Raw genomic sequence first — 25,504 nt, 5'->3', positions numbered from 1 at the left:
GGACATCTTGCATCAAAATGCAAGCATGTGAAGACAATCTGCAATTACTGCCACAAACAAGGTCATTTGGCGAAGGTGTGCAACTTGCGACGAAGGGACAGCCAAGCCCAAAGCAACAGCCCTACCAAGGCACGTTCGTTCTCGGCTTGCAGTTCACCGTCGTCGAGTAACCGGCATCGTGTTAATACGGTACGCAAGCAGGACGCCGCTACCACTTCATCTTATGAAGTTTTTGACATGTGGCCGGTCGACTACGCCACGCCGCCTCCGCCTTTCACCGTCACTGTTGACGTTTGGGGCAAGCCGCTCCTCATGAAAGTGGACACAGGGGCAAGTGTCTCTGTCATGGCCAAGTCGTGTCTTCTTAAGCTTTTGCCTTCGGTTCCTGTGCAGCCGTCACAAGTGCTTCTGCGAAGCTATTCCGGGGAACTAAAAAAGGTTCAGGGCAAAGTTCACGTCAGTGTGAAGTTTCATGGCAGGGAGGCCGACCTACCTATTTTTCTGACCGGAGACGGATCGCCCACTCTTCTTGGATGCAACTGGATGCGCGAGCTGGGCATTGGCGTCTCCGATGTTGAAGTGAACATCCACGCACTTTCCGACGTCAAACACCTAGTCCAAGACTACGCCGAAGTGTTTCAAGAAGGCCTGGGTACATTCAAGGGTGCTAAAGCTTCTCTACATGTTCCTTCAGATGCTCCGCCTCGGTTCTTCAAGCCACGTCCACTGCCGTACGCCTTGATAGATGGAGTAACTCAAGAAATCGATAGACTAAGAAGAGATTCCATTCTTGTTCCAGTCAAGACAGCAAAGTGGGCTTCACCTATTGTTCCTGTGACCAAAAGGGATGGGCGCATCAGAATCTGTGGAGACTTTGGTGTCACCATAAACCCAGTGGCAACACCTGTGCCTCAGGATGTCAGGGAACTTCAGAGTTTCTTGGGACTTGTAAACTTCTACAGGCACGTCTTACTCAATTTTTCGTCACTCCTTCATTCACTGCACTTGCTTCTTTGTGAAGGGAAGAAGTGGGAGTGGAGTCATGAACAACAAGATGCATTCAATGCCTGCAAGCACTTGGTGACATCAGGTCCAGTTCTTGTGCATTTCAACCCTGCCAGGCCTCTGCTGTGAAGCATCGCCTTATGGTATAGGGGCAGTTCTGGCGCACAAAGATGCTGATGGTGGGGAACATCCCATTGCTTCTGCTTCGAGGAGCTTGTCAAAAGCAGAACAAAACAACAGTCAACTCGACAAGGAGGCACTGGCTTTAGTGTTTGGTGTGGATCGGTTCCACCAGTACTTGTGGGGCATCTCATTCGAAGCACACACTGACCACAAGCCACTTCTTGGACTGCTGGGTGCCAACAAGCCCGTTCCCATGCAAGCTTCGCCTCGAGTGGTCAGGTGGGCTCTGAGGCTGTCTGGTTACAAGTACGAACTTGTATACAAGCCTGGCAAAGAGCTCGGCCACGCTGATGCTCTTATTAGACTGCCTCTCCCAACTGACCTTACTGCATTACCACGACCTTCTGAAATCTTCTTGCTAGAGGAGGTATATCCGAGACTCCTTTCACCAGGTTTTGTGGCCCAAGTCACACGAAATGACCCACTTCTGGGCCATGTTGTTCTTGCTGTTCTGAAAGGAGAAAGCCTCCCAGTAGGACCAGAATGGAACCCTTTCAATATCAGAAGCTCAGAACTCAGTCTTCATGAGGGTTGCCTACTATGGGGATCAAAAGTAGTGATCCCAAAGTCATTGCAGGCCCAAGTTTTTAATGTTAATCATGCCAGCCACCCGGGTATCAAGAAGAGCAAGATGATTGCCAGGAGCCATGTTTGGTGGCCAGGCATTGACAATGATATTGCCAGCAGCGTGAAGAGCTGCGCTACGTGCTACGTGCCAGACTCAACATCGAGCTGCACAGCCGGTTCAGCAGACGACGTGGCCTTTTCCACAGCGACCCTGGTCAAGGCTTCACATTGATTTTGGGGGACCATTTCTAGGTCACACATTCTTGGTTATTGTGGATGCGTTCTCAAAGTAGATAGAAGTCTTTCCTGTGTCTTCCACATCTGCAGAAGCTACCATTTCTGCATTGAGAATTGCATTCGCTCAGCATGGCCTGCTTGATGTCATAGTTTCAGACAATGGTCCTGCCTTCACCAGTGCCCAGTACCTTGAGTTCTTAACTCGAAATGGAATACGCCGCATGCTTGTACTGCCGTATCACCCTGCCTCAAATGGTGCACCTGAAAGAGTTGTACAAACTGTGAAGAACAAACTCAAGAAGTCTGGTTCTGGGAACTTTCAAACGCAGATCTCCAGGTTTCTGTTCCACTATAGGACCACACCACATGAAGTGACACGTCGGCCACCGTGTGAACTCTTGACAGGAAGAATGTTCAAGACTCCGTTGGATGTCCTCAGGCCAAGCCTGCAGGCATCTGTATTCCTACAACATCTCAAGCAGAAGTTGTATGCTGACAGAGAATCCCGGCAGGCTCCATCACTGCAGCCAGGTGATGATGTGTACGCGCAAAACTTTCGCAGGGGCACACCCTGGGTGTCTGCCAGTGTCGTGGACGTCACTCCATCATCAGCCAGTGTCCGTTTTGAAGAGGGCACCTTGGGAAACTGACACAGCGACCACTTGCGCCTTGTGCAGACAGAAACATTGGCCTCTCCTGAATCTGCTATCGCTGCAGCTCCACCACAGTTGGAGCCGCCGCTTCATCATGCACCAGCTGTTCCAGAAGTGCCTCATCAGGAACAGCTATCTGGAACAAGCTTCTCTGGGAGTAGCTGTGCCACGGATAGTGACGGGACTGCGCTCAACAGTGGTGTGCATGTGAACAGTGACTCTGTCGCGCCTACGCCTAGCACGCCAAAGTTGCGACGTGGGACAAGAACTAGAAAACCGGTGAATAGGTACTCCCCATAGTCTTCCTCCTAAGAGGGGAGGAGTGTTACAATGTTGGTTCAAATGCAGCGCCCCCACGCGGCGCTGATAGTTGTGTTGAGCTGTGCAAGCCTGGCACAGCGGCGGGGTGGCCGTTTCGGGAAAATAATAAACACAGTTCGTTCTGGGCTAAGGGCTCAACATGTTCTTGTGTTCTTCGCGGGCCTGATGGCCTACTGTTCACGGTAGTCACTACCGCCTGGCCATCAGTTTTAATCTACACATGTGACACTCAGGAGGTTCCATGCTGTGTTAGAATGCAAAGTTCCTTTAAGAGAGTCGTACTTGGCAAGCCCGTTATCCTGCGCCACTTTCCACACATACTCCTCTGCCTCCAATGTAAGCCTGGTCACAATTGGCGCAGCTGTTGCACCCCTGATTGTACCACATTCACCATAACTATTTTTCTCAATCTGTAAACCCATAATCTTCTCAAAAAAAGGTACCCTTTTTTCAGTTCAGTAAAACTGTGTCATACTACAAATTGCAGGAAATAGGTTGCATCTTTAGAATAAGGCTTCTATCTGGTTTCTAAGAAAAAACTAAGCAGCTTCAGAGGTGCAACAGCCAAATAGAATTTAGAGCAATTTTTAGAGGAGCAAAATGCTACTTTTTGAGCACAAAACCCAAAATTGGAGCACACATGCCAAGAAATGTTTTTATCATAAAAGAGCCAAGTTTGAAACAATATAAAAAAAGAAGGCTTACATTTTTAAAAAATATGTGTAAAAAAAATCAACCCGCCTAAATGGTGCAGAGTGAACATGCGCACTGCTACAGTGAAATCTCGGTAGAACGAACCCCACATTAACGAACTTTTAAAAAATTTAGTGCAGACTGCTAATACTTTCAATATGAAATTATTTCTCTACTACGTACTTCACAATACCAAACTTTTCAGAATAACGAGCATTAATTTAGTTCCACGTTATATTAACAACGCCTCAGTACTACAAACTTTTGTTCCGAAATCCGTCGTGATCACCGGAGCGGTACGCAAGCAGACGACAAATCAAACGGACGCCTTGCTTCTCGGAAGACACGCGACGGTGTGGAAGAAAAAAAAAAGAAAGGGGAACTTTCTTTTCTTTCTTTTTGTTGAAACGCCGACGCTGGAGGTTTACAAGTGGGCGCAGAGGCGAGGGCAACATGAGAGGGCAAGGTCAGCGAGGCATAGTAGGAGTTGCGGAGCAGGCAGCATGGGCGCAGAAAACCTGAGACAGCGAGAGAGCAGAAAACGAAACGCGAGGAATTTTCTTTTTTAGCAAAGAGGTAATGACAGCCATGACGCTTCGAGTTTTTCTTTGGAGGCCTTGTTCTTTCAGTCGTGTTCATCTCTTTTCGGTGATTACTTATCGCGTCTGCAAAGCAAGTCGGCGTTCGCGCTGCGATGATACTACAAATGAGTTCATCTCTGCTTGCGACGATGAAGCGGAAGCAGTTTTTGCTAAGCGAGACAATGGATATTCTTTGGCAACAGGAAGGCAAAAAGCAGGCTGTTGTGACCAAAGAACCGACTCACACCACAAGAATGTCGATGAGCTCGAGGCCTTCGCGCTAAAAAGTTTGTGCTGCTCGCGTAAAAAAAAAATCACTTCTTTAAAGTAAATGTTCATTTTTTGGTGTTTACTTGTGCATTTGTTTTTTTTTTTGTGAAAAACGAGTTCAAGGACCCACTGTTGTAAAAGTAAGTCGTTTTGGTTGGTAAAAAATAAGTATAGTTAATTTTCGAGCTTTCACTATAACGAGCTTTCAAAATAACGAACAAGTTTCTGCAGTCCCCTGAAGTTCGTTATACCGAAATTTCACTGTATTGGGATAAAAGTAGTGTTCTGAATTACCTCACTGAGCAAACAATGGAGTCCACATTAGCATGTGCCGCGCCTGTCAAATCCTTTCACAGACTCAGCAGTTTCAAATGTGACTCTACCAAGCTGGCTACCTTGAAATTGGGAGATTCGTAAAAACGAGGAGTAGGGGTGGCGAAAAAAAAAATAAATAAACTGCCGCACAATTTTATTTTTAGGGCAGCAGAAATGTCAGTCACAGCTCCAAACGATTGCCAGTAATGTTTGTAGATGTCAGCGACCACAGTGTACTGGCAATCATGTGGCACATACACACATGAATAATTGAACAAAATGTGCTGTGTCCCGCCATGACTAATGCTAACAGCCCCTTCCAAATTAAATTACACTTTTCCACCGGACACCAGTGTACCACAGTGAAGGTGGCTTAAGCAGCATTCTGCACGAATTAGAACAATTAGAACCACGGCGCTGTTTTTTTGGCGCAGCGCTCATTGACCATGTTTGCTCAGATGCTGCTCTATGCCTTTGGCCGGCTGTCACCCATTACCCTTGAGCGGGTCGTCCTGCCCGAAGCCGGCAAAAAAGGAGGGACCACCGAGCTTCTGCGGCCTATCCTTGGATGTGCTGTACACTGCACCGCCGTGTTTGGATACATCACTACCCTTCATACGGCAACATGGGACAGCATCGGATAGCACGGCAGTTGATAAGAGCGCACATTTTGATGACAGCTTGGGCCACGGTGCTGTTTTTTCGTTGCAGCGCTCATTGACCATGATTGCTCAGGTGCTGCTCTATGCCCTTGGCCTGCTGTCACCCGTTACCCTTGAGTGGGTCATACTGCCCCAAGCCGGCGAAAAGGAGGGACCACCGAGCTTCTGCGGCCTATCCTTGGATGTGCTGTACGCTGCACCGCCGTGTTTGAATACATCACTTCCCTTCATTCGGCAACATGGGACAGCGTCGGGTAACTCGGCAGTTGATAAGAGCGCACATTTCGACGGCAGCTTGGGGCACGGCGCTGTTTTTTCGGCGCACCGCTCATTGACCATGTTTGCTCAGGTTAGTTACTATGGATCTTGTTACCGTGACAATGATGTCTGCCTTTTAGCAGTGCCGTGGCCACTCCAACTTTTGAAGCGTGTACGTTTGACTGCCCTGTACCTTTGGCGCCTTCTCATGCGTAGTGGCGATACTGAATCGAATCCCGGTCCTATGACTAAGGCGCAAGAAGAGAAGTTGGAGATGGTGCATTGAGCTGTTTTACGTTTTGAGGCCAATAATGCAAGCGTGCTTGAATCGGTGAATAATATTTTGCAAATCCACTTAAGTTTAAAGACCGATTTGGACTCATTGACGAAACGTGTTCAAGTACTTGAATGCAAAATGGAGTCGGTTACGCCAACAGAAGCCTGCAAAAAGAACCAGAGAATCTGGAACCTTCAAGCCAAAATTAATGACCTGGAGAATCGTTCCCAAAGGTCAAACGTAATATTCTATGGAATTGAGGACGGGGAACAGTTTGAAACGTGGAAAACGTCTGAGCGCCTAGTGCGTGATTTTTGCACGAACCGTCTTGACTTTTCAATCTCGTCGCTAGCTAGAGCTCACCGAATAGGTCGCTTCTCTACAGAGAAAAAGCACCCTATTATTGCTAAACTGTTCAATACAAAATAAGTGGAAACAATCCTGAGCAAAGGCTTCAAACTCAAAAATACGCCCCTCAGTGTTGCACGTGACTACTCTGAGGCTGTGCGGGACAAGCGCAGAAATTTACTGCAATTTTCACAAACAGTAAAGAAAGAAGGAGATTGTGTGCGTCTTGTTTTCGACAAACTGTGCCTAAACAAAGATACTTACATTTGGGACATAAATGCCAATTGCGCAGTGCATGTCGACGCTCGCGCAACAACGAACACATCGACATGACATGCCCTTTCAAAAGTGCAGGCAGCCGTACCATCTCGTCCAGATGGAAAGGTCGCTTTTTTATACACTAATATCAGAAGTGTTCTTTCTAAATGTGTTGAGCTATCTTCGCTAATCAACTCATACTCGCCATCTATCTTCGCACTAACAGAGACATGGCTCAACGATACTCTTTCTGATAGTAATATTCTTGTCAGTCAAGCAGAATTTAATTTTTTTCACTGCGATAAAAAAATTCATTGCTCTACCTATTATTATTATTTCATTTCTTGAATGCGTACTTGTTTCTTTGAGGCTTACTTCTACCGAATTATTTATTGCCGTTTTTCATCACCCTCCTGACATGAATTCAATGTTCGAAAGTGAATTTAATCGTGTTGTAGTTGAAGTATGCACGCGATTTCCTAATGCGGTTCTTGTCGTTTTCGGTGACTTCAACTATCCCAATATTGAATGGTCAACGCTATCTGTTTCATCCACCGACACCCAGGCACAGGAATTTCTAAATTCTTGTCTCGACTTTTCGTTGTGCCAGCTTATCGAAAAACCGACACGTTCCTCGACCACATGCACAAACATTCTTGATTTACTCTTAACTTCTCATTCCGATCTTTTCACTGATATAGGCCATCTCGATGGTCTTTCTGATCATGACATAATCATGGGAAACTTGATATGTTCACTCAGCGAAAGGAGAGTTACCAACAAGCGTATAAGATGTTACAACCGTGCCAACTTTGATGAAATTAGTGCCAAATTGTTCACCTTCGCTGGAGAGTTTTTAGATACCAATTTGTCGTGTTCAACGGAAAATAACTGGAACCTTTAAAAAAATGCTCTTTCCAACTTAATTGATCAATATATACCAGTCATTACCATTAAAACAAGCATTGTCGCTCCGTGGTTCAATAATCAGCTGCCTCGGCTTAATAATAAAAAAAAGCAACTGTTCAGAGTAGCGGACAAAAACAGATGATCAGATTCATGGTGTCGTTATAAAACATGTGACAAGTCATAGTAACGCCTTTTAAAAACTATTCGTCGTCATTTCTTCAACCATGATTTGTCATAACTGCAAAAAAATAGCCCTAGGCACTTTTGGCACACAATAAATCCTAGTAACCAACCTGATGTAACTCTCGCTAATACCAATGGAACCCCTGTTCCGGAATCCGAACGTGCTCAGTTATTAAATGATACATTCTTATCAGTCTTTACTCTTGAGGATACTACTTCATGCCCTAACGTAGATGTTGTTGCCAGTTTTATTATGTTTGAAATAATAATTGATGAAGCTGGTATCATATCTTTACTCGAAAAGTTGAAAATTTTGTCTGCATCCGATCATGATAGCTTCAATAATAAACTACTGAAAAATATTTCCTCAGGTATATATCACTTTTTGGCAGCAATCTTTTCTCTAACGTTATCATCAGGCACCATTCCTCACAACTGGTGAATACCAAAAGTAGTGCCGCTATTTAAATCTGGTGATCGCTCATCCCCACTTAATTACAGACCCATATCTTTAACTAGTACCATATGTAAACTTTTGGAACACATTGAACACTCGCAGGTAATCGCAGGAACACAATATCATTTTTAAATACCAGCATGGATTTCGCAAAAGCTATTCATGCGAAACTAAACTCGCGGGATTTACTCATGACTTGCACTCATCATTGGACGCTGGCATTCAAACTGATGCCACATTCCTTGATTTTTCAAAAGCATTTGATCGTGTCCCTCACCATCGGCTCTTACTAAAACTTACGCAGCTTATTATTCACCCACTTGTTCTCGCATGGTTGCAAGCCTTTCTTTCCAGTAGAAAACCATTCAAGTCTGTCAATAACTTTAACTCTCCTTTTGATGAAGTCTCATCTGGAGTTCCCCAAGGAAGTTTGATTGGTCCTCTGCTTTTCCTTATTTATATTAATGACTTACCCTCCTCAGTCAATTCTAAAGTTAGGCTATTCGCTGACCATTGTGTCATTTACCGTACCATTTCATCTGAAACTGATCGACAATCTTTACAATCTGATCTTGTCTCTTTAACTTCATGGCGCACAGCATGGCAAATGACACTAAATCCTTCAAAGACTAAGCTAATATGTCTTATTAAAAAGCGTCCCGTATTACAACGTCTTCCTTGTTAAATAACACTTAGGTGGAGCTTACGACCTCTTATAAATACCTTGGGGTTAACATTCAGTCTGACCTGTCATGGCATTACCACATTAACGTCACCCTTGCTTCAGCAAATCGCTCACTCGGGTTCCTTAAACGTAACTTGCAACACACCCCCTCGCACTTGCGTAAACTGGCTTATATCACCCTAATCCGTCTTAAAATAGAATATGCGTCAGTCATTTGGGATCCCAATAAAGACTACATTATTAAAAACATTGAAGCCCTGCAGAACTATGCTGTACCTTTTATTTTTTCTGATTATTTACATCACACCAACGTCACTTCATTGAAACTTCGTGCCGAACTGGAACTCTTATTACGTTGCCGTAAAATTGCTCGCTTATCACTACGTCATAAGCTCTACCATAACACATCACTTTACGAGGACTTCTTTAGGTTATCCCCTGCCATCTTTTGGCGCCGCAATCATCCCTTTAAAATCGAACGCTTCCCTTGTCGCACAATTCATCACGCTAGATCCTTCATACCGTGCACAATAACCGAATGGAATTATTTACCATCAAACATTGAAACCGTCACCGATATCACTGTATTTCAGAACCTACTAAACATGACTGCGAACGTGTGAACCTTTTACGGTATTCCCTCCCCCCCCCTTTTTCTTTAGCAAACCGTGTTTTCTGTATAAACTGAGTATGTTCATGGTTCGTGTTATTTTCTGCTGTGTTTGCCTAATTCAGTATTTAACACGTGCTATTGGTGATGTCATTTCTTTATGCTTTAACGACACATGTGCTTGCAGTAAGCTAAATTGCGTTTTATTGTACTCTTGTGACTCTATTTCCTTCCTTGTTTAGATCGATTTTAAAATATTTTTATAGTTTCATTGTTGTTTGACTCATATTACTTCTGATTATTTAAGACTATGCGGTAAGAATATTGACCTTATATTTACTCTAATCTATTTAGCAGCTGTATTAGTGTTTAGTTTGCATGTTTTCTGGCCCTATTAATCATTTCATGTACCTGTATGTGTTATAGCCCCCCCCCCCCCCCCATGTAATACCCTCCTGTGAGAGGGCCCTTAGGGGTGTTCTGAATAAAAAAGATAAAATAAAAAAAAGACCAAGCAATTTTCGAACCGCTACCCACTCCCCCGTCCCTGCCCCTAGTCGGGTTAGGTTTCAGGCACTTGATGTCGGGTTAGGTTTAAGGCACAACTTCTCGGCTGGCTTGCAAGGTGCATTCGATCGAATAAACTAACAACGGCACACGCTCGTTGGCCCGGTGCCAGATATCTATAACTGGGAGGACACAACTTCAAGCCAGAAAGATTATTTATGTGCCGTTGCTATGACAACCAATGTGATAGCTGGCAATGACTGCGTTTGCAGCACGTCGGCCTTCTTCAATGATGATGATGATGATGATGATGATGATGGTGTGTGGTTTTTTATCGTGCAAGGACCATTCTTGGCGACAACGTCGACCTTTTTTGCGAGTGAAAAACATGACATACCTTCCGACCGTGCTATAACCACGTTTGCCGAATATTTTCCACGAAGCGCTGGTGGCTATGGCAACGCACTTTTCTTTTCGCTTGATGTTCCTTCCTCCCACGGACACGTATCCACTGTGGTTCGCAAACCAATGGTCACGTGGTGTTGTTACTTAAGGTTAGTTCACACGGGCAACTAGCACCGGTCACGCGACCATTGGCGACTGCAAACTAAAAAGCGACCGGCGTTCACACCGGTAGAGGCTGCATGCGAGAGACCAGAAGTCGCAAACTCGATTGATTCGATTGATTGATATGTGGGGTTTGACGTCCCTAAACTACCCCAAGATTATGAGGGATGCCGTAGTGGAGGGCTTCGGAAACTTCGACCATCTGAGATTCTTCAACGTGCATTTCAAAATTTTCAACCAATTTAAACCCTAACCGAGCAAAATAAACGGAAATCAGAGGCATGAAGTCCACAAGTTTCCTGCCTATTTACTGCGGACCCGACCTTTTAAAATAGTGAATGATCAACTGCTTCTTTGCTATATTTACCTTGAACACAAAGCTTTCTATGCCAGTAAGTGCAGCTAGTAAGTGCGCTTATTTCTCAATTTTTTATTATGATTACACAAAGAAGCAAAGTTTCAAATAGTGACGTGAAAACAGAAGATATCTTCCGGTACATAAAGTACGAGCTAACCGAACAGTGAAGTATGAATTAAGCGGATTTTAAGTACACTGAAAGAATAGTGGGCCAACAAAAATTTAAATTTTGTTTGAACTTACTGAAAGTATGAATTATCAGAGTTTGAATTGTCGCAAGTCTACTGTAGTGCAAACAATTCAATGTTTTTTTTTTCTTTTTTGTATTTTTTTTTTTGCAACAACAGGCAAGCCTGGCAATGCAGAAAAGACATTCAGATTTACTCAGTTGGGTATGCTTAGTAAAGCAAATCGTTGCAAACTTTCTCAGACACAAACTGCGACACTGCTAACGAAAAGTACAGATAAATTCTTTTTCCGTTATGCTGGTAATTTTTACAAAAGTTTCAAGTGTTAAATTATTCTTAATGTTATGCCATTACACGTTTACTATTTTGTATTTGACAAGCATCGGCCAGTCAATGCCATATACGTACTGTGTGATAGCAAGAACACACAAAAAATTGAAAGGCCTACCTGGTTCACTACCTGTTCACTGGTTCACTACCTGTTCACTGGTTTATCGCTTTTATAGTCTTCATTAACGTGTCTTCTACAACAGAAACAGCTAGAACACTACGATGACTTGAACAGAGAACCTTACACTCCACATGTGTGCCACCCACAAAACCATTGTTCTAAAAGCGCTATAAAAATATACCTATAGTAATTAAAAAGGCACCTTTAAGTCCCAAGTGATTTCATTCAACACTGGCGGGACATCCTCCTCGACTGAGGCAAAATGGCCTTGCCTGACCGCCTCCTCCCTCTCTGCAGTCTCCTTGGAGGCCGCCACAACCCTCTGCAAAATCAGGCATGACGAATAGGTAGTAGCGGGCAATTGAGTATCCTCCATTGCTTGGTGACACACAGAAACCACACATAGATACATTTCGAAAACAACCTCTTCAAATTTATGCCACTGAAGTACCCGACGAGAAGCAATAAAAGAAAGGCAATTTTTTAGGTGCTCATTCGTTTGTTCAACACAACGAAATTCATCTAGTAGACAATGAGGCTAAGAAAAAAATAGGGGGCACTAATCATTGTCTATAGTGTAGCAATTATGCTGAGTGAAATCAATTAATGTTAATGAAAAGATTAAAAATGCCAAGCCTGCGCAGAAGGCGCAGCACAGTCACAGCGCAGGCTAGAAGAGCCTTTTCTAAACACTCATTGGGTAACTGCTGCAAACACACTTGCTGGGTACCACTGCGGCATTAATAATCATAATTTCTGAATAGTAAGCTGGCATTCGCAATGCTATCTTTCGTCATTCTCGTGAGAAGTGTGGTATCTGTTAAACACTTGCAAAAAATTTTGTGCCAATTGTTCATGCAGTGGCTGATGACGATGAATAATTATGCCTGAAGTAGGTATGCTCCACAGATATTAAGTGATCAAGAACAAGCCTTCGTTGAACGACCCACTCGTTACGCTATTCGCATTGTGTGATGCCTGGTTGTTCTTTTGCTGTTCTAAAACGCTTTATTACTCATGTAGTAGAGCATACGCACCAACGCGTATGCGCCTTCGTAAGATAACGAAAAGCCCCGTGCTGTGCTTGCACGAGAGCTTGTGCCACTTTTACCAGACTTGCCGTACGCCTATTTTCCGTCGCGACCTCATTGCGACTTCTCTGCTCGAATAAACGTCAGTACATTTGGTGGAGGTGCTGGGTAACAATCCCAGTACCTATCGTCAATAGCATTGTCCACGGCTAGTGCGCAACGCATTCATCCCTCGGCTGTGTGTACGGCCCGCGTCGTCATCCAAGACGTTTTGTACATCGTCCAATTTTTTGTACTACCATCTTGCTCTCATGACCTCATCCTGGGTTGGGATTTCTTATCACGTCATGAAGCTATCATCGATTGTTGCCGTGCGGAAGTGTCCCTAGTGCCAATTTGTGAATTTCCATCGCCCGACCATTCACCTCTGCTCTGCAAACTCATAGCTGACGACGACATCACCTTGCCTCCGGAAGCTTCAGTCCCTATTAGCCTTTCATGTGTGGCGCAACCTGACGCCACGGTGGTGTTTACGCCATCTCCTGTTTTTGCTGGACGCAAGGGCATTGTGCTCCCATTTGCTGTTCTTACAATTGCGTCTGGTTTAATTGTAATGCTGGTTACCAACCACTGCAACTACCCTATTGGCTTACTCCGTGGTGAAACCTTAGGATATGTACAACCTGTCGACCTTATCGATGATATTATTCTTCCCGACGAAACCCCATGTCACATTGCCACAATCACTCACGCGTCTGAGCCACCAAGCTCGCCAGCCTTCGACAATGCCATTGACGCAGACCTTTCTTCCTCGCATCGCAGCCAACTTGTTGCTCTCCTTAACAAGTTTCGCTCTTCTTTCGACTTTCAGAAACCTGCTTTGGGCCGCACCACGACTGTCACTGATACTATTGACACCCGCTCACATTCGCCTCTGCGACAGCGTCCTTACCGCGTTTCTGCCAAAGAGCGCCGCGTCATTACAGAGCAAGTAGATGACATGCTTAAACGTGGAGTCATACAGCCTTCTCAAAGCGCTTGGTCGTCACCCGTGGTTCTGGTAAAGAAAAAAGATGGCACCATTCAATTTTGCGCGGACTATCGCCGCTTAAACAAGATTACAAAGAAAGATGTCTACCTGTTACCACGAATAGACGATGCTCTTGACTGTTTACAAGGCGCCGAGTACTTTACATCCTTGGATCTGCGTTCTGGGTATTGGCAGGTGCTAATGGCTGAATGTGATCGCCCTAAAACAGCCTTTGTAACGCCGAATCTCCCTATATGAGTTCGAAATCATGCCATTTGAGCTCTGCAACGTGCCTGCGACATTTGAGCGCATGATAAATACCATATTGCGTGCCCACAAGTGGAAAACTTGCTTGTGTTACCTAGATGACATTGTAGTCTTTTTAGCTGATTTCCCGACACATCTTCGTCGTCTCCACGAGATTCTGACGTGTCTAACTTCTGCAGGCCTACAACTTGACACCAAGAAATGCCACTTCGCAGCCCGAAAACTAACCATCTTGGGACACGTCATCACAAGAGACAGTGTTCTTCCGGATCCCGATAAGCTTCGAGCTGTCACTGACTTCCCAATGCCCACATCACTGAAAGCCCTAAGAAGTTTCGTTGGTCTTTGCTCTTGCTTCCGTCGCTTCGTGCGCAACTTCGCGTCCATCGTCACACCTCTGACTAGTCTGCTTTCCAACAGCAAAGGTATATCTGCATGGTCACCTGCATGTAACGACGCATTTCGCCAGCTGCGCCGCCTGCTGACCTCACCACCTATTCTTCGCCACTACGACCCCGCTGCTGCCACAGAAATTCACACTAATGCAAGTGGCGTTGGTCTTGGCGCAGTTTTGGCACAACGGAAAGGCACCCAAACCGAATACATAGTCGCTTATGCAAGTCGCGCTCTCAAGAAGGCTGAATTGAATTACTCCGTGACAGAGAAGGAGTGTTTGGCCATAATCTGGGCGCTTACGAAGTTTCGCCCGTACCTTTACGGCCGTCCTTTTGACGTGGTCACAGACCACCACGCTCTATGTTGGCTGTCCACCTTGAAAGACCCGTCCAGACGTCTGGGACGTTGGGCACTTCGATTGCAGGAATAAGACATCCGTGTCGTATATCGTTCCGGTCGTAAGCATGCGGACGCCGATGCACTTTCCCGATTGCCATTAACACCAGATGTGGCTTATCTGCCACCCCGTTTTACCACCTTTGTCACCACTCGACACCACTGACATGCTTTCGGAGCAGCGTAAAGACCCATACCTTGCCTTGTTAGTCTACTACCTTACCGATCCGTCTGCTGTCCCTTCCACGAGAGCGCTACGCTGGCAAGCAGCCCACTTTTCCTTACGAGACAACATTCTGTACCGCCGCAACTACATGCCTGGTCGTCAGAAGTGGCTTCTTGCTGTCCCAACTCGTATGCGCTCTGACATCTGCATGAATTTCCATGCAGATCCCCAAAGTGCTCACACAGGTGTCCTGAAAACCTACGAAAGGCTGCGCCATCGATATTACTGGCGAGGAGTGTATCGCTTTGTGCAGAAATACGTTCAGTCTTGCACCACTTGCCAACAGAACAAGACACCTCCGCGGCACCTTACTGGCATGTTACAGCCGCTCCCGTGCCCGGCTCGCCCATTCGACCGCGTGGGTCCCCTCCCATATAGTAGATCTGGAAACCGGTGGATTATTTTCAGCGTCGATCATCTGACACGCTACGCTGAGACTGCAACTCTACCGGCAGCGACCGCCCACGAAATTGCACTCTTCATTCTCCGCAGCTTCATTCTACGCCATGGTGCTCCGTGGGAATTACTAAGCGATAGGGGTCGACTGTTCCTGTCAGAGGTCATCCAAGCTATCTTCACTGAATGCAACATCATCCACCGGAAATCTATACCGCATACCATCCACAGACAAATGGTCTCACTGAGCGGTTCGACCGCACACTTGGCGACATGCTGAGGATGTACACCTCCTCCGACCACGCTAACTGGAACGCTGTATTGCCTTTTGTTACCTTCGCTTATAACACCGCAACGCAAGCGACTACGAGTTTTTCCCCGTTCTTTCTATTGTACGGCCGCGAACCTTCCCACCCACTCGACACTATACTCCCGTACCGCCCTGATGCATCTGAGTGCTCCCCGCTTTCGTAAGTCACCAGATACGCTGAACACTGCCGTCAGTTGGCTCGATCTCTGACAAGTGAGGCTCAAGGTCTACAAAAGACTCGACACGACGACGGTCACCACATAGCTCCTACGTTTCGTGCTGGCTCCCTTGTGTGGCTTTGGGTGCCCCCGCACGTTCATGGCCTGTCTTCTAAACTTCTGGCCCGGTACCATGGTCCGTACGGTGTCATTGACGCGACCTCCCCGGTGAATTACATCACTGAGCCACTAACACAATCACCAGATTTGCGCCGTCGAGGACGCGAGACCGTACACTTCGACGGTCTCAAGCCCTACTACGACCCCCTCATTGTGCCTACTCCCCGAGTCACCAGGATGGGTACCCTTCACCCCGGGGGTATTGTAGTAGAGCATACGCACCAACGCGTATGCGCCTTCGAAAGATAACGAAAAGCCCTGTGCTCTGCTTGCGCGAGAGCTTGTGCGGCTTTTGCCAGACTTGCCGTACGCCCATTTTCTGTCGCGACCTCGTTGCGACTTCTCTGTTCGAATAAACGTCAGTACACTCATATTAATGCAATTCCTTTCCTGACATCAAGCCTGCCTAAGGGAAGTTTGCGAACAAGTAGCAAGCACAGGCGTAGCTCAGTGGTGGAATACTGGGCTGGCACGAAGTGGACCCGGCTTCGAGCCCCACTGTGTACTTGGTACTAGATTTTTTTTTTATTTTGTGATGGTGGTTATGGACACCGGCAGCGGTGGACAACTACGGTGCCGCACGTGACCCGAGTTTTGATCTCATAACAGCTTTCGCTGTAAAATGACACTTTGCATTAGTGGGCTTCGTGTGGGCGGGGAAGCACCTTTTGTCACAGAGCAAATGGTAGAGCGTAAATTCATGGATCCTTTGAACCTCCGCAATGAAAAGGGTCTTTTTTCTTCAACTTTTATTTATTCTCAATTTACATATTAATTACAACACTACACTCAAATACACAAATAATGCTTTCTTCGATTAGGTTGTGGATGAGAATCAAGTGTAACAACACTGCAGAAGATCCAATATGCCCAACAAGTATTTACAAACAGAAGCTCCTTCACATCACTACACTGCCTTTCAGTTTCACGATCTACCAGAGCCGAGAATGTTTGGAAGTCTTACAGGGTCAATTTCTTAACTGCATCACTTCTGGAAGGCACTGTCATCCCCATCAACAACATGGGCAGCCCTGTTCTTCTTGTCCAGACTAGTGTTGGGCCACATTCTGAAAGCTTCACCCAACTGAAGTTCACTCGGAAGCTAGTGTGCAGGTTTGTTAGGTTTGTAAAAAATAATAGTAACGAAAATGTATTCTGATTAGTTCCTGTTCCTACTTCTGGCCTAAAACTACATTCCCAACTGCATTTGACAAATGAGCTTAAGCAATTATGGCTTTCTAAAGGGCAGTAAGTGGCCCCTTCCACACCAATTAAGCACTGCTATTCAATTCACCGACACGAAACGGTCTATGTTGCCGATATTGTTTCGTGCGGTTTCATGACGCTAGCAAGATCACGCAGTTTCGCAAGTTTTTCACATAATGTGCAGCAGACATGTTTGAGTGTGTGAGCAAGCGCATTTCAAAGTCTATGCGGAGGCATCGTGCTTGGCAAAATGTCAGGAATGTTGTCACACAAGCAGGCCAACGCGTCTAATGTAGGAATGCAACAGCTAAAATTGAATTTGGAGCAATTTTTGGAGCAGCAAAAGGTTACTTTTGGAGCACTGAAGTCTAAATTTAGAGCAGGTTGCCGGAAGAAAAAAAAATCTTTGTCCTGAACGATCGAATTTGTAGTATTATATAAAAAAAATAAGGCTTAGATTCAGATTTTTAAAATCGTTTGCACAAATCATTCAACCAACCTAAATCGTGCAGAGTGAACAAGCACTGGTATATCAATAAATGTAGTATTCTGAATTACCTGACTGAGCAAACAAAGATGAAGTCCACATTAGCATTTTCTGTGCCTGTTGAACCCTTTCACAGACTCTGCGAATTCAAATAGGGCTCTGCAAAGCTGGCCACTTAGTAATTCGGGAGATTCGTAAAAACCGAGGAGTAGGAGTGGCAGAAAAAAAAAAAAAAACTCACGCACATCTTTTTTTTTTCTTTTAGAACGGCAGAAATATCATACATTGCTCCAAATTATCGCCAGTAGCATTTTAGACACCAGTGATTATAGCATAAATCAATTACACTGCGCTACACGCATCAATAGTTGAACAAAATGTGCTGTGTCCCGTGACTAGGTCTAACAGCTACTTCCAAATCATATTACACTGTTTCACGGCACACCAGTGTATTGCGCCGAAGGTGGCTTAAGCACCATTCTGCGCGAGTTCGAGCAGAGCCAAGCAATGTTCGAACGAACCGCTACACCCCCCCCCCCCCCCCCTCTCCTCACTCCCACTTTTTCTTTGCCCAATAGAGGTTAAGTTTAGGGCACAACTTCTCCGCTCCCTTGCAAGGCTCATTCAACCAGATAAAGTAACAACAAGTGTGCACCCGTTGGTCCGGAGCCGGATGTGTATCGCCAGGACGAGGCAACTTCAAGCCAGAAAAATGTTTTTTGTGCCCTTGCTATGGCAACCAACGTGGTAGCTGGCAACGACTGCATACACCGCACGTCGACCTTATTTGCGCGTGGAAATGCGACATACATTTCCAACATGCAAGAACGCGTGTGCTGACTAGGAAATTCATATTTCTCGCAAAGCATTGGTGGCTACGGCAATGCCTTTTATTGCTTGAAGTTCGGTCGTCCCGCCGATAGGTATCCACTGTGGTTATTAGTCCGATAGGCACACGGCATTGTTACTTCACTTTTGTTTATCTGGTCGTCTCGCGTATGTCCTCGCCTAACGAATATATAACTTACACCGTGGTTCGTGGTTAGGGTCAGTGCACTTCGTTTGATTTCTCATTCAAATTAGCACACCTGAGAAACTTTTTGAGGTGGGCCGGGCATCTTGGCGCAGCATGGCGTAATTTGATCAATTTCATGGTTTTGGCGCAGCTCGATACAACTACGGGGCATTGTATCAAATTGGCGCAATTGGCGCAGCTGTTGCACCCCTGCTAATGCCACGCCCTGCGACATCTACTACAAATGACCACTAGTGATTGCTCAATAATACCACCTTTGAATTACAAGTCAGACCAAAGTTGAAGGAAAGCATTGGACAACACCAAAATAAAGGCAAAGTAGGTGCGCCTGTGCACCACGTGCCTACCTTCGTTTCGTGCATTCACGAAGGTAATTTCTCATAGGCTGAGAAAGACACTTTTTCATCAACCAAGGGAGCCTGCTGGCATGCTGAAAGAGCCCTCTACGACTCACAGCCATGTGATAATCCTGTCGAGAAATCAGCAGAACACCAAGAATACCTTTTATAGACTACAAAAATGCATTCAACTAAGTTGGATTACCAGTGGTATAGACCTCTACCAGGGTATGTCACAGCATGACGTCACCAGCGCATGTGCGAGGCGGTTGTTGGCAAAACACTCCCGCCAGTGACCGAGTGGGGTGCAGTCGCTCGGTGCTTGGGGCAAGTTCTTTTTTATTTTTGAAAGCCTAATCTTCGTCTCACAGTGGCAATATTAGCTGTGGTATGTGTCAGAGAACATCTAGATGTGTGGTAAAGTGCGTGATGAAATATTTGCTACGCTGACTGGCTGTTTATCTTGGAGAAGTGAATACACCTGGCGGCCTGTGCGAGGAATAGCGGCATCGTCTTCGAAAATGTGCAGTGTTGACTGTGGCATGCAGTGCGCATTGAAAGGTATCAATAATATTGATTCACCTTTATGGACAGTAAAACTGGGAATATTGTGTGTGGTGTGTGCAGTGTGAATAACGAGATGCGTCTTGTTTGCAAAAACATTGGTATTCTTTGTGGACCGGTTGCTGTAACCGGTTGTCAATGGAAATTTACGACCCGACATTTTATTCAAGGTAAAAATGGATTTGACACGATGATCTGCAGGTGGGTACATTTCAGCGTATGTGCGGCGTGCAGAAAATAAGAGTGCATAATCTCCAGGTGATATATATATATATACGACAGCGCATGAGCTATAAGCATGTTCTAGCATTGTCGAATATGCATACACACTTCACCAGGGCTGTAACTCGTATTATCAGATACCTGATACGTGTTAATAGACACAGCGGAGATTTTCGTTTCTTATCTGCTTTGTACTTTTACGGCTCGATCCTTGTGAAGTGACAATGTGCATTAGAAGTTTGTGTATCAGGCCTAAAGGAGCAATATAGGCATGAAAACACGTTATAGGTTTCAAATGCAGCAAGGTAGTTGTGCCAAATATTATTATATATTATTAAGTTGCTGGGTTTTCCATCACATGAATTTTCACTGGGTTATTGAGAAATGCAGCGGCAGAATTTCAGTTTAATTTTGACGAGGATATGTTCTCCTGAGCCTAACGCACGGCAATAAGTGTTTTTTTTTTTCTTTCATTCATCTCCGATCAGACTTTTGCACAATGAGTGAGAATCTTATCCTTGACGTCCTGCACGGCAGCTCAAAACCATGCTGCCACCAATGCTGCACCTCATCCAAAACTGCAAAGCACATGCCACGATGGAAATTGAATAAGTTTACATCCATGCCTTGCAAATATTTCTCAAAGTTCCAGTAACCGTGTACATTCAAAACGTTCGCTTTCGAAAAAGATCAGATTTTTTTTGGCTGCTATCTACGTGGGTGAAGCCCACTGCGTGCTAGTCACGTCTCTCAGTACTCTAAATTAAAAGTTTCTCCATGCATCCATCTACGACGAGCGAATTTCCACACTATGATCAGTGCCCTTCCGCGACACCCTTCTTTCAAAAGCTGTGACTTCAGGGCATAGCAATGAAGAAATTTCTGTCAAAGGAATGCAGACACGCAGCTTTGCTATGTAGAAATATGGCGCCGGTGCAACTTTCTTGCCAACCAGCACCTGCTCCGAGAGAGGGTATGGTGGGCGGGGTGCCCGCAGTGACGTCACACTGTTTACAAACAGGGAGAGGTCTATTGGCAGCACTGTGTTGCGAAGGCTGCAAGGCAACGTCTTTTTCTAAAGAGGATGCTTGGGAAATTTTCATTTCATAGGCAAAAATGATTAAACCGAGCAAAAAGAAAGAGCACACAGAAATAATGTATGCCTACGTCGCTTTCAGCCCTGTATGTGTGTTCCTTTTATTTGCTTTGTTTAGTCTTTCTTCAGCTTCTTTCGTAATAAAGTTTAAGAGGACCAAAATAAGGACCTGCAACTATAACTGTCCGACCGATACACGACGAAAACACAGCAGTTGCTCTACAACATGCATTAGAAAGATGCAGTAGTAGCACGTGTCACCACTCACCAACAGTTCCACCTTTTGTTCCACAGTCATGTCTTCCTCCCACAGTCCCAGAGCTGTGTCAGCGAAGAGAGCAGGTAAAATCTCACTGACAACAGGAACAGCTGACAAATAGTTCCATGCAGAAAAGAGTTAAATCCTATTCACTCTGGATGATTAATTGATTGATATGTGGGGCTAAACGTCCCAAAACCACCATATGATTATTAGATACACCGTAGTGGAGGGCTGCGGAAATTTAGACTACCTGAAGTTTTTTGACCTGCACCCTAATCTGAGCACACACACGGGCCTAAAGCATTTTCCCTTCCATCGAAAGTGCAGCCACCGCTGCCAGGATTCAATCCCGTGACCTGTGGGTCAACAGCCAAGTACCTCAGCCACTAGATCACGGTGTCGGGGCAACCTATTTGTTTTGGTCAACTGCAAATTACTACATGTTTCATAGTTGCTTGTTTTATAGCACTACCACTTTGTTGTTCTTCCCCTATTCTGTATCCAGCACTGTTTGTTTCCATCTTAATCCCATACCAGCCAGTCCAGCTACGTATCCTCCTGCTTTTTTGCAGACAAAACTTCCAATAATGACTACAGCAGCATTATTAAAAGCCTATGCCGCACACTTGCACAAGTGGCTAATATGTACACTGAATACATATTTTGCAACAAAGTAGGAAACACACAAGATCTCCCACAGGAGAGCTAATAAGCATCAGCAAGTGAGGCTCTCATTGATATTTTGGGTGTAATATTTGTAATCAGCGCATAATTATGCATAGGTGTTGCCGCAGACCACCATGTACTTAGAAAAAAAAAGCATTAGAAAGGTAACTGCAAATACATATACAATATATTTTTCAATAAACTACACGTGGGCAAGGTTGATCAAATGTCAGTATAAGACTGCAACTTTTATTACTGGCATCTAAATGACTGCATCACAAGTCCAGGAACTTCATTCTCTACGAGACACTTTCAAAGAGCAGTTGAGGCCACATAACAGTAAAATAAGACAGAACAGCCGACTCCTCTCGTCTGGACGGTACCCTGGTTCTCGTTACACAACATGTTTGCGACATGCGAATAGAGAAAAGCAGAAGACGAGAGGTTGCCCGTCCTCGAATGAAGCCGCAGGTAGACATTCTCTCTGTAGTTACAACAACAGTATGCGGTCATACTTGTGATTTCGTCACATCCTTGTGTCTGCTTGCCCATGCGCTTTGTCATTTTTTCTCCGTTAGTCGCTCCCTGCTGCCCGACTTCCTCCAGTCAGAGCACGCACTCATGAGCCTAGGGGTTGAATAACTTTCAGTGCAACTCGACAGATGGCACCACGCATCGTGATAAGCATAAGGAGAAGGGAAGGCATGCACGAGAGAGTGAAGAGAAGTAGTTGGGCACAGTAAGGGAATGAACTGGACCACCGTGTTCATGTTTGCATGGTTTGTCCCGAGTGAATACATAAGACGGCAGGAGAGTCCATGCTCCTCTCTTATATTACTCCATGATTGAGGCAGTAAAAGCAATATGAGCAGGAGAAATTCATCCGCACAGGTACACACCGTCTATTGAGAAATTGTCAAGCGCAGCGACAAGATTACGAGCAAAAATGTGACAAGCAACACCCAGTACAACATGCCGATATTACGTTCACCGTGATCATCGTTTCAATTAAAAGCACATCATTCACTCCAAAATCTGGTCAGCAATCGATGACACACTCAACTTAGTCAACAACATTATTGTCGTGCCAAATGAAAGCCACTGATCACTATTCAAGGGATATTATGGGACAATAAGTAAGAGATAAGAGATAACATTTATTATGGTATAAAGGTTAATATTTACAGGATAACATGGCCAAATAGGATAAGATCTTTGTTTGCACCAGCAAGCATGGCACTATATACAATGCTGTTTAAATAAGAGCACATTCTACCTTGTTGCTATTACTCACTGTAGTTGGTTTGCTTTACATATGTATGTAAGTGTACATATTTATGCATAGATACGTGTCTAGATACCTGGGCTGGGCCGAGATATTTATAAAAAGCATTCCGGAATACAGATAATGAAATGCATTCGTTGGAAGCCTGAAATACAGATACTGAGAAACATTTGTCATTGATGTAATGGGATATATTGAAAATACTTTTGCAAAAAACCAAAAGAAAGTATTCAAGAATACAGGTAGCGTGATACAGATTTGGAATACCTTGTTTTTTTGTTGTTGTTTTTTTTTTTCGGTATACTCATAGCCCACAAAGACGTTAAGTGGAGCATATTATTGTAATTAAAATTGCAGGGCGCTGAAACCTCGAATTTATTTATTTACCAAACTTTCAGTGCTCTGCAAACTTTACACAGCTGGGAATTGGGAGGGGGGGTTACAATGTACATAATTGCTTAATATGACATAATACGATGTATCAAGCAATAAGAAGTACACTATCTATTGCAGGAAAACAAAAACAACAAGGATTGGATGCTCAAATCATTATACTTGGAGACAACAAAATGCACTATGCTAGTTGCACTATGCACTATGTTGCATAATTACAGCAAATCACAAATTACTAACGTGAACGATTCAGCTTCAACACAAGACTCATGTAAGAAAGTCGCTCTACCGCTGCAGATTCGATTAACACAAATTCGTGGTATTGAGCGTAAATACCACCTTCAAAGTCGGATAGTCCTGTAGCTACAGCGCGATATCTCTTTTCGGGTCACCCAGGTACTGAAACACTTTCACCCTCACGTGGATTCATTCTGACTGTTCAGAAGCCGAAGTCAGGCACCATCTTCTCAATTCTCAACAGTTCGGGCTGGTTGGCACCATGCCAGACTGCTAACGATTGCCCATACTGACCATAATTACCTACACGCAATGGAGCCGAATAAGTAAAAAATGCAAAATTGATGCATTGGCATCCTTAGATGATGTTCCTTGGGGGTGAGAGGGTTTAAGCCCTCACAGGTCGCTCCTGCTGGCTCTCTCAACACAGACGTAGGTCAGAGCGCTTCTCGAGAGAGCTGTTAAGAGTACCTGATCAAACACTACAGCAAGAGCTCGTCGCCTGATCCAAAAGGGTCACTCCTCAATAGAGCTGCCACCCATTCCAGCAAGCCACAATAAGCGTAGTTGGCTGCGGCGGTGGGGGAGCTTAGTACCACAAAAGACAGTCTCACGCTTCTAAAAGAATTGACATTTGGTCAAGTTGGAATTGGTGATGCATCTTTAAAATGGGCAGTGCAAAAAAACAAGGACACAAGAAGAAGAACGACACACGCTGGGTGGTGCGTCTTACTACTTGTTGTGTCCCCGTTTTTTACACTGCTCATTTCAAAGATGCACCACGCTTGTAAATAAACTGGGTACCCACCCTGACAGGCTAGAGGGTGGCTGATAGCGCAACAAAGACAGCCAATGTATAGTCACTTCCACCACCATAATTGGAAGAAACTGCTCTTGGAAGGGCCGGCACTTTAAGAGCTCAATGTGCTTAAAGTGTTTATGTAGAATGCCTTTGTTCCATGGAAAAATGCGCACAGGGATCACGGAGCAAGAGATCACTAGCTGAAAAAAGTTAGCAGAGCTGAACTGGCCTTAAGAGACAGTGGCATTATTCGGCAGTGGCCGGCAAAACAATACTTACGCCATTCTGTCGTCAGCAATGAAGTGCTTGTGATTTAGGGGAAACCATCACTTTCTAATAATACAAAAACGCGGGATAGTTGGTTAGGTTGTGTAATAAAACTATTGTGCACGGAACACGAAGACAAAAACTGCACAGGTGCTTGGGAACTTTTCGTTTGTGTTATAGTGTTGTGTGTGCAAAATTTTCATTATGAAACCATTAGCACCTGTTTTATGTCATCGAGCGATGGGGTGCCTTTTTTCCTTGGCACAAAAAAAAAGAAACCTTCAATTCTCCTCCCCCCTTAAAAATATGCCTCAGCTCACTTCCGACAAAAAAAAAGTAATCAGATACAACAGTCTAGCATAGTATCATGATACAATCGATACATCCTAAAAGCATTTCACTACCGAGATACCATTACTTTCATAGAATCTATGTCGAATAGAAATCCAGATACTCAAAAGTAACTCTGAAATACCATCGTGATACTCTTGCATTGCGATACTGCTCAGTTTTGAGAGGTACATACATGCGTATATGTATCTACGCATGTATGAATTTTTCTTCTCACCCATTCTTGTAATGCCTTTGGCCTTGAGAGGTAAAATAAATAGATAAGCATAAAGTGTTCCTTAACTCAACTCACTGCAAGCCACCTTGAGAACCTTTAAATCTGCAATATATGGCGCAGTCATACAGTGCATTCTGTGGCT

General features: G+C 44.7%; 1 protein-coding gene across 10 annotated transcripts in view; it reads right to left on the bottom strand.

Moving 5' to 3' along the window:
- Nucleotides 1–25,504, bottom strand: part of LOC119160764 (uncharacterized) — a 174,619-nt gene that overhangs the window by 135,104 nt on the left and 14,011 nt on the right. For 6 of the 10 annotated variants that reach the window (XM_075880996.1, XM_075880988.1, XM_075880989.1 and 3 more), the window contains exons 3-4: nucleotides 21,151–21,203; nucleotides 11,746–11,865 (exon numbers count right to left, since the gene is read on the bottom strand). In XM_075880996.1, coding sequence (XP_075737111.1) covers nucleotides 11,746–11,865; nucleotides 21,151–21,203 — 173 coding nt within the window. The remainder of the gene's footprint in view (nucleotides 1–11,745; nucleotides 11,866–21,150; nucleotides 21,204–25,504) is intronic. The other 4 variants (XM_075880990.1, XM_075880993.1, XM_075880995.1 and 1 more) reach the window with 1 other exon arrangement.

Source organism: Rhipicephalus microplus, chromosome X, assembly GCF_043290135.1.
Source record: "Rhipicephalus microplus isolate Deutch F79 chromosome X, USDA_Rmic, whole genome shotgun sequence".
In the NCBI taxonomy this organism is placed as follows: Eukaryota; Metazoa; Arthropoda; class Arachnida; order Ixodida; family Ixodidae; genus Rhipicephalus; species Rhipicephalus microplus.
The sequence above is the reverse complement of the archived record's forward strand: the minus strand, read 5'-3'. Positions and strand labels throughout refer to the sequence as shown.